Source organism: Marmota marmota, unplaced genomic scaffold (genome assembly GCF_001458135.2).
Source record: "Marmota marmota marmota unplaced genomic scaffold, marMar, whole genome shotgun sequence".
NCBI classification, from domain to species: Eukaryota; Metazoa; Chordata; class Mammalia; order Rodentia; family Sciuridae; genus Marmota; species Marmota marmota.
The window spans coordinates 12,255,322-12,265,521 of NW_026000242.1; the positions used below are offsets into that span (position 1 = coordinate 12,255,322).

General features: G+C 37.1%; 1 protein-coding gene across 7 annotated transcripts in view; it reads left to right on the forward strand.

Moving 5' to 3' along the window:
• The window catches only part of Alg9 (ALG9 alpha-1,2-mannosyltransferase), an 86,740-nt gene that overhangs the window by 283 nt on the left and 76,257 nt on the right, over positions 1-10,200 (forward strand). For 4 of the 7 annotated variants that reach the window (XR_007344551.1, XR_007344553.1, XR_007344552.1 and 1 more), the window contains exons 2-4: positions 847-988; positions 2,715-2,849; positions 7,726-7,796. Coding sequence is in view for 2 of the 7 variants with exons in the window: in XM_015489899.2 (XP_015345385.1) it covers positions 847-988; positions 2,715-2,849; positions 7,726-7,796 (348 nt within the window). In the remaining 5 variants the exon portion in view is untranslated. Of the gene's footprint in view, positions 1-18; positions 148-708; positions 728-846; positions 989-2,714; positions 2,850-7,725; positions 7,797-10,200 lie in introns of those variants that run through there. The other 3 variants (XM_048795834.1, XM_048795833.1, XM_015489901.2) reach the window with 3 other exon arrangements.

Consider the following 10,200-nt stretch of genomic DNA (forward strand, 5'->3'; position numbering starts at 1 on the left):
GGCGTGGCCGGCCGCCGGCGCTGTCGGGGCTACTCTGGAGGATTTCACCCGCGCGGCCTCCCTCGGCGAGGCCCCGGCCCCTCCAGCCTGGTGCTTCCACCCTTTCGGGCGGGTCGGCTTCCGAGTTCGGTTTTTGCTATGCCTTAGGTCTCTACACCTCGGGATCCTTGTCTAGTTTAGAAACCTTGAGAATGCGGGTCTGTGACGCTCTGGCCCAGGCCCAGAGTGGGCAGGCTTCTTAGTCTTGAGTTGGCAGAGCTGTGGGAGATGTTGGCAGGATCAAAGAGTATGCTTTTTAAGGCTGTTTCTCACAGCTTCTCTTATTCTCCCCGAAGGCCCCCTTTACTCTTCTGCGTGGGCCCCCCCAGCCTCCAGCACCCGCAGCCACCTCTCCCCAAGCCAGGAGACTGCAGGCTAGGAACTGTCAACACGTGGAATTCGAAGAGGTCATGGACCTTGCACATATTAGGCCTCTGTTCATTTGAACACATGGGAAAATGAATAGAGCCATGGAAAGTAATGACCTTGTTAAGGAAAGAAAGAAAAGGAGAATGACAGCTTTGAGGCCTTAAAGTGAGTGAGTAGTTGGTTTGAGATGAAGTGTTGAAGTTGCAACAAAATAAAGTGTATGAATGAACTTATGCCTTAAAAACAAAGTTGAAGGAGTGATTAAAGCCTTAATTCCTTACACATTCTACTCAGAACAACAAACGGTTCACCTTCTTAGGTGAATGACTTAAGTGCTTTGATCTCCCTTGCCTTTCTTGTCCTAATTTTAGTCCTTTTGGTTAGTAGGTCCTTCCTGACACATGCTTTTTATTGTTTGTTTTGTTCTTTGCTTCTGAGCAGGTTATCTGGAAACAAAGCAGGACAGGTCTGGGCACCTGAAGGATCTACTGCTTTCAAGTGTCTGCTCTCAGCAAGGTTATGTGCTGCTCTCCTGAGCAACATCTCTGACTGCGATGAAACATTCAACTACTGGGAACCAGTAGGTGATTCCTTTAGTTTTTGGGTTTTGTTCCTGATTTTGCTGCTGGGTTCTTATTACAATCAAGATACAAGTGTGACAACTAGAACAATAGCTTTTCACTCTTGTAGCCTAAAAACTTGACTTATCTACTATTGAAGATGGAGGAAATTTCAGTGTTTTACTCAGAAGTGTTATTTGTAATTACCTTTTAAATGTTTTCTTGGGCTGGGGTTGGGGCTCAGCCGTAGAGCCCTTGTCTCATTCGGGACTCTGGGTTCGATTATCAGCACCACATAAAAAATAAATGAGTTAAATAAAGGTATTGTGTCCAACTACAACTATAAAATAAATATTAAAAAAAATAAATGTTTTCTTAAAATAATACTTGGACATTGTTTTTATAGTTAACAATTACTACAAAACTCGGAGGAAAAACAGCTCCTTATTCTACTTCTTATGTCCAAGTTCCACTTCCTATAGGCATTCACTTTCTTTCAATCTTTTTAGTTATTTCTTCTGATGTACCAAAATAAACTGTTACTAAATAATATGCTTACAGTGCTGTTTCTTTTTTCCCCCTTTTTCACAAATATTTTATTGGTTCATTATAATTATATATAATAGAGATTTCCGTACTTACACTTAACATAATTTGGTCAATTTTACTTCCTAGTTCCTCCCCTTTACCTCCCCTCCTCACATCCTGTCCCCTTCCTCTATTCTGTTGGTCTCCCTTATATTTTCACAAGATCCTTTTTATCCCCTTGTTCTCTCTAGCTTCCTTGACAAAATACATTGACCCTTGACCTTCTGGATTTGACTTATTTTGCCTAACACGATGCTCTCCAGTTCCATTCATTTTCCTGCAAATGATTGAATTTTATTTTTTTCTGGCTGCATAAAAATCCATTTTTATAGCTACCACATTTTCTTTGTCCATCGATCCATTGAATAATGCTGTTTTTTGATTTATATATTTATACATTACCTGTGGCTTCTTTTTATAGAAAATTCACAAGTAAAATTTTCTGATCATATTTTGCATCAAAAAATGGAGAAAGGATGGTTAGTGTGGATAGTAAGGAAAGTGTAGGATTTAGAATTTGGGCTGGGCTGAAGTTCAGTGGCACAGCACTTGTCTAGCACTTGTGAGGCTCTGGGTTCGGTCCTTAGCACTGCATAAAAATAAAAGGCATTCTGTCCATCTACAACTACAAAAAAAAAAAAAAGATTTAGAATTTGTCTATGTTGCCTAAAGACTACTAAAAAAAATAGGAGTAAAATTTAAACTTTCAGTGTTGACTAAGCAGCAATCTTGTAGAATTTATATCATAATATTTTATTTTTATTTAAAAAATTTTTTTTGGTACCAGGGATTGAACCCAGAGGTTCTTTATCACTGAGCCACATCCTCAACCCTTTTTCTAATTTTAATTTTTATTTTGAGATAGGGTCTTGCTAAGTTGCTCAGGGCCTTGATAAGTTGCTAAGGCTGGCTTTGAACTTGGAATCCTCCTCCCTCAGCCTCCCAAGTTGCTGGGATTATGGGCATGCGCCACCATGCCTGGCTCTTAATATTTTAAATATTGGGTCATTTTGATTCTGATCCACTGGTTTCAGATGTTGAGAATTTTGCATTTTTGGTGTACCTTTGTCTCTTTTTTTACTCAGAAACTTTATGTGTATCCTCTTAAGAGAGATTTTTGGTCAATATAATCCTGAATCTGTCTGTTTGTACTTGTAGACACACTACCTCATCTACGGAAAGGGGTTTCAAACTTGGGAATATTCCCCAGTGTATGCCATTCGCTCCTATGCTTACCTGTTGCTTCATGCCTGGCCAGCTGCATTTCATGCAAGAATTCTACAAACTAATAAGGTAAGGACAGGCCGACTTGAAAGCAATCACAGCTGATTAAGAGGTAAGTCTCTGCAACAGTTTGAAGAAGAGACAAAGCTGATTGATAGTTAAGAGGGGACCTTTTTTCCTTTCCTTTCTTCTTTCCAGACAGGATTCTGTTACGTTGCCTAGGCTGGTCTTAAACATCTGGGCTTGCATGATTTTCCCACTTCAGCCTCTGCAGTAGCTAGAACTACAGGTGGGCACTGCCACACCCAGCCAAGAGGAGGCTTCTTTTGGAAAAAAAATATTTATAATACCTCATTCAACAAATATTAATGGAATAGCTTTTATTTACTAAGACGTTGTGATATGGCTATAACAATGACCAAGTAAGTTCTTGCTTTATGGAACTTATAGTTCAGTGGGAAAGATGAACACTGAACAAGTCATTCTAAGTGGCAGTAGGTTTTACAGGGGAAGACAGTACATCCAAGGTGCATACAAGGTGCAGTAGGATAGCATTAGGAAGTACTGATTTAAGCAGAGTGCTGAAGAATAATTGATTTAACTGGGACCTTACCTGATTAGTTTTCAGGAATTTGATTATGATGTCTTGACGTGGAGTTTTTTGAGTTTGCTCAGATTGTTGTATCTTTAAGTTTATGCCTTTTGCCAAATTTGGGGACTTCTTGAGTACTTTTTTAGTCCTGTTCAGTTTCTCCTCTCCTTTCGGAATTTCAATGACAAGAATTTTTTGTTATTAGTCCTACAGGTCCCTGGAGTTCTGATCTTTATTTTTCCCCTAATCTGTTTTCTCTGTTATCCACATTGAATATTTCTGTTCTTCTGTTTTCCAGTTCACTGATTGTTTCCTGTGTCTCTTCTATGCCAGTATTGAGGCTAGAGAGACAAGCCTTGATTGGAGTGTTTTCTATATCTTTAGAATATTCTTGAGTGCATTTTTAATATTTTATCCAGAGTTTTTTTATTTACTTAGCAAGAGGAATAGGGAAAAGGCTCATCTTCCTTAAAGCAGAAGTCTCTAATTAGAGAACTGAAGAAGTTGGCTTGATGAGACTAAAGAAGTTGGGAAGAGCCTTGTAGACCAAGACCTTTAGCCTGGAAAGAAGCAGCATGGTCTTCTTGAATAAATAGGTTTGAGTCTTGGAAGAGATAGAGAGGGGTTGAGTGGATTAGATGAGACTGAGGAGGTAGGAACAGGCCAGATTATATAAGGATCTATCAAGGATTTGACTATTTTTTTTCCCTCCACATTTATAGAGCATTAAAAGGTTCAATACCTGGTACCCAAAAAAAAAAAAAGAAAGAAAGAAAGAAAAAAGAAAAATAAAAAAATGATCAGAAAGTTAGCACTGGTGAAAAGTGACAGAATGACAGAACACTGTCCCTCCCTCCCTCCTCTACCTAGTATCTCATTTCTGTTTTTCAGTTTGTCAGAGGAGAGAAAATATAGGATGAAAGACTTAGTAGAGAACTAAAAATATGCAGTGTTTGGCATTTTTTATTTCCATTTGTATATCCACTTTAAATTGACATGTTTGACATAGTTTTTCTCTTATATCAATTATCCTCTTTTTTTTTAATAGATGGACACAATACCTTTATTTTTATGTGGTGCTGAGGATTGAACCTAATCAATGCCTCACACTTGCTAGACAAGTGTTCTACCACTGAGCTACAACTCCAGCCCTCAATTACCCTCTTATATCATTGATGTGAACAGCAATTTCCTTCTTCCTGTTAGTTCTGTCAATGGAACCAAAAGAGAACCATCTGCCAAAGGGAATTGTAGTTCAGAGAGTCCCTGCCCCAATATAGTAATGCTGAGGAGTAGAGAAAGATGGTTGTTGCTGTGAGAGTATGGTAATAATTCACACCTGTAGTGATGGCTACCTTTCTAACTTCTTGCTACTCCAAACGAGAACACCTTTGTATCATCTCCTTCTGGATCTGTGTATGAATTTCTCTGAAGTATGCGCTCAGGAGGGAATGCCACACATAGATCCTTAGGCTTATTTACCTCTGAGTCCTGCCAGATTGCTATCCATATGGCTGCACAAAATTGAGGTTCTAGCTTCGTCACTTCACTTAAGTGTTTGATATTTTTTACTTTCTTGTGAAAGTGAGATGCTTCTCATTTTGATTCCATTACTCTGATACTGATGAGGTAGAATGTTTCTACATATATTTGTTAGTCTTCTTATTTCCTTTCCTATGAATTACCTGTTCATGTCCTTTGCTTATTTTTCTATTGGGTTTTTGCTCTTTTTTTTTTTCCCCCCTGATTGGGTTTTAGATATTGGACATCTTTCTCTTGGAGGGTCATATGTCATTAACTTCATGGTCTTAGTGAGCAGAAATTCTTAACTTTGATATAGTCTTGAAATCAATCAATTTTTTTCTCAAGGTTGGTGGGTCAGGGAGATATTTATATGTGTTCTCTTTATAATTTTACCTTTCACTTATAAGACTAATCATTTGAAGTTTAATTTTTATAAAAAATTAAGCTGGAAAGATCCAGCTTTTTTTTTTTTTTTTTTTTGCTATGTGGTAAAGTGAATTTTCTAGCACCATCCACTAAATCTCTGAGACTGGACCCACTCCCAAGAGATAGCATTAATTCATTCATGAGGGTGGAGCCCCATGGCCTAATTGGTTTTCTTTGTTCCCTCTTAAAGTTCGCTCTTTTTTTTTTCTTTCAGAATCTTAAAGTTCACTCTTAACATCACTGCACAGTGACCATGCTTCCAGCACATGAAGCACCGCATGGTTTGGATAAACTGTTTCCAAACTATAAGAGTATATTTAGTTTCCACCATTCTACTCCTTTTATCTTATTTATTTATTTATTTATTTTTGGTGTGTGTGTGAGTGTGTGTGTGTGTGTGTGTGTGTGTGTGTTTGTACCAACTAGGTACTGTGTTGAATATTAGTAGAGGTGGAGCATTGTTGTCTTGCTTCTTAATACAATTCTCATATAAGTTCATGTTAATCTTTAACTTTCTAAATGTTTATTTGCACTCCCATTAGGAGTCCTTAAACAGACAATTGCCAAAAATTATCTATGTATATCTCTTTATATATGTATATATAGATGTATGTGTGTGTGTGTGTGTGTGTGTGTGTATGCACATGTATATATTTAAAATTTTGTTGTTGGTGTTGTTTTGTTTTTTGGTATCAGGGAATGAACCCAGTATCTTTTTTTTTTTAGAGAGAGAGAATTTTTTTAAAAATATTTATATTTTTTTTTAGTTTTCAGTGGACACAACATCTTTATTTTTTTAATTTTTATGTGGTGCTGAGGATCGAACCCAGCGCCCCAGCGCATGCCAAGTGAGTGCGCTACCGCTTGAGCCACATTCCTAGCCCCGCCCCCTCCCCCCCCCAAGCCAGGGGTTCTTAACTACTGTGCTACATCCCAGCCCTTTTTATTTTCTATTTTGAGGCAGAGTCTCCCTAACTTGCTTTGGGCCTTGCTAAATCACTCAGGCTGAGGCTGGTCTTGAATTTGTGATCCTCCTACCTCAGGCTCCCGAGTCACTAGGATTACAGGCATAACCACATCTGGCTATCTATATTCTTGTGTGTGTGTGTGTGTTTGTGTGTGTGTGTGTGTGTACTGGAGATTGAACTCAGGGGCACTCAACCACTGAGCCACATCCCCAGCCCTGTTTTGTATTTTATTTAGAGACAGGGCCTCACTGAGTTGCTTAGCACCTCGCTTTCACTGAGGCTGGCTTTGAACTCGTGATCCTCCTGTTTCAGCCTCCTGAGCTGCTGGGATTACAGACGGACGCCACTGTGTCTGGCCCCATCTGTATTCATTTTATTTTTCTTTTTAAACATTTATTTTTTAGTTGTAGATGGGCACACTACCTTCATTTTATTTTTATGTGGTGCTGAGGATCGAACCCAGTAGCTCACACATGCTAGGTGAGCACTCTACCTCTGAGCTACAAACCCAGCCCCCATATCTGTGTTCTTAATAGCATCTATAGTAGTATTCATTGTATAGTATATTTTATTGTATTAATGAACCTGGAATTACTTGGATCACTTTATTGGACTCATTTTGAGATTTTGTTACAATAACGAACATGGAAAGTATTTCCAACTTATATGTATTTGTATTAATCATACTTTGTATTTAGTGCTTATGTTCTGAGGAATTCAGTGCTCTCACAACATATGTATTCTGTAGTATAAAAAGCTATTCAGTATAACTACTTTTTTTGTTATTTTTGTTTTTAAAATTGATGTCCTTAATACAAATTAGTAAAACCACATTACAGAAGTTTGGAAGATAGAAGGAAAAATACTAACTTAAATTCCATCAGGCTGCCACAGCTATGCTTACCATGTATTATAGTTCTTCACAGTCTTTTCATATACATATAGTTTTCATAGCTGTAATTCTAATGTATAATAATATTGTATTGTACATTTTCACTTAGTCATTTGTGAGAAGTTATTACTTAATATATTTTGTCTGAAGTGCTTGTGGAGTGAATGAGTATTATATTGCGAGAAATTGTCTACTATCATTGTAATTATGAATTTTAATATCTATATAATATTTCATGAAATCAACATAGCATAATTTATTTAACTATATCCTTGTAATTGGACATTTTTAAGTTTTTAAGACAGTTTTTACTAAATTAATTGCAATTGACATTTTCATGAATGGCTCCCCTTGCTGCTGGAAATAGGTATCATGAGTCTAGGGATATGAAAGTTTGTGTGGTTCTTTATACATATGGCTTTTCAAAAACTTGTATCAGTTGATAGAACAGTTTGTTGATGATGACAAATGACAGTGATTTCATTTTTATGAGTTTTGTTTCCTATCTGTGACTTCTGTTTTATTTTTCTGGGTTTTTTTCAGATTCTTGTCTTTTACTTTTTGCGATGTCTTCTGGCTTTTGTGAGCTGTATTTGTGAACTTTACTTTTACAAGTGAGTATAAAAGCTTTGCTAAAAAAAGTTCTAGGAGAAATTTCATTATAGCATAGATCATTTCTCTGATAGTCCAGGCAATGATCAGAAATAGAATGTACTTTCCTTCTAGCTCTGAAGTGCAACTTCTTGTTTGCAAAAATAGTTGAAGAGGAATATTTCTAATTATCATTTTCTTTTCTGTGTGTGTGTATACACACACATATATATATATTTCATTATATATATACATCTTGGAGAAGTTCATATATCATATCATTAATTTTTTTTATGGTACTGGGGATTGAATCCAAACCCTTGCATATGCTAGGCAAGTATTTTACCACTGAGACATATTCCCAGCCCTCATATTATCATTATTTATTTATTTTTTAAAATATTTATTTTTTTAGGTGTAAATGGACCCCACAGAATGCCTTTATTTTTATGTGGTACTGAGGAACGAACCCGGGTCCTGCCTGTGCTAGGTGAGCGCTCTACCTCTGAGCCACAATCCCAGCCCCAGGCGCTCATATTATTAATTTTAATTCTGTTAATCCATTAGTAGGATTTAATAGAACTTTATTTTTGATTCTAAGTTACAGAATCATGATTTATCTCTCCCCTAGAGCATATCTGATAGAAACTATTCCCAATGCAGGGTTCTTTGCTCTTATTTGCACAAAATACATTGACTTTCATAAAGTAACTATCAGTTGATTGAATGTTAATGGTATTATTAAGCATTTAAATGTTCCAATAACAAGAATAGTTCCCATGCCGGGTGCGGTGGTGCATGCCTGTAATCCCAGTGGCTCAGGAGGCTGAGACAGGAGGATTGAGGGTTCGAAGTCAGCCTCAGCAATGGCGAGGCTCAGTGAAACCCTGTCCCTAAATAAAATACAAAATAGGGCTGGGGATGTGGCTCAGTGGTCAAGTGCCCCTGAGTTCAATCCCTGGTACCTAAATAAATAAATAAAAACAAGAATAATCAGGGCTGGGGATGTGGCTCAAGCGGTAGCACGCTCGCCTGGCATGCGTGCGGCCCGGGTTCGATCCTCAGCACCACATACAAACAAAGATGTTGTGTCTGCCGAGAACTTAAATAAATAAATAAATAAATATTTAAAAAAAAAAAAAAGAATAATCAGTCACTTTTTTTTACATGGCATATAACAAACATCTTATTTTAGTAATGCTTTGATGTATCAAAAGGTATTTGAACTTAACGATCATTATTAAAAATCTTCCTACAGCTAAATATGTCAGATTTAAAATAAACCCTTTTGTCTTGACTTTCAGTGGAATAGAGGAAAAAACAAAGCCAGTGCTGATTTTGAGAACTATAGCCATAAGTTGGTCTTCAGATGGTTTGGGGCATGAGTTCAAATTACCCAAGTAGTTCCCTAAACCCAAAGTTGAAGATTTGCTTTAAATTGTAGTTTCCCCAGGCGTCTTATAAAAATTTCTGTTGATAACTGGACCTTTAACCCAGATGTCAAAGAATTACCAGATATAAGATCCTAGTGAACAAGAAATTATAATAAATGTAAATCACAAAATAGGGCAATCACAAAGACAGGAGTAAGACATTATGAATTAGAGCCAGCAGAAATAATAATCCCAATGACTTTCTTCATAGAACTAGAAAAAGCAATCATGAAGTTTTCTGGAAAAATTAGAGACCCAGAATAGCCAAAGCAGTGCTTAGCAAGAAGAGTGAAGCAGGAGACATCACAATACCAGAACTTAAACTATACTACAGAGCAATAATAACAAAAATGTCATGGTATTGGCACCAAAATAGACATGAAGACCAATGGTACAGAATAGAAGAGAGAGGCAAACCCACATAAATATGGTTATCTCATACTAGAGAAAGGCGCCAAAAATATACATTGAAGAAAAGATAGCCTATTCAACAAATGGTGCTGGGAAAACTAGAAATTCATATGTAGCAAAATGAAATTAAACCTTTATCTCTCACCCTGCACAAAAATTAACTCAAAGTGGATCAAAGACTTAAGCACTAGAACAGAGACCCTATAATTTTTTTTTTCATCATTAGGAGAGAATTTTATTTTAAAAGTGTCATCTTAAACTGCAAGGATGTCCGTTAAACATCACAATTAAACATGCCAAAGGAGAAGCCATGTTGTCAAAATGCCCACTTAACCCACCCAAACATCTCAAACCCACCCTTTGCTGACCTTCTATAACCCCATTTTTTTAAGTTTTTTTTTCTTTTTTTAAACAAGAAAAAGTAGACAGATACATGTTGGTAAATGCTAACTGTCCATATTCACATAGAGACACAGTGTAATCTCTGAGCCCAATATACAGAGAAAGGAGGAAAAAAGCTAGAATTCTATGCACTACTACACAGGGGCCTAGCACCCTCCAACTTCCAGCAGAGTGAAGGGAG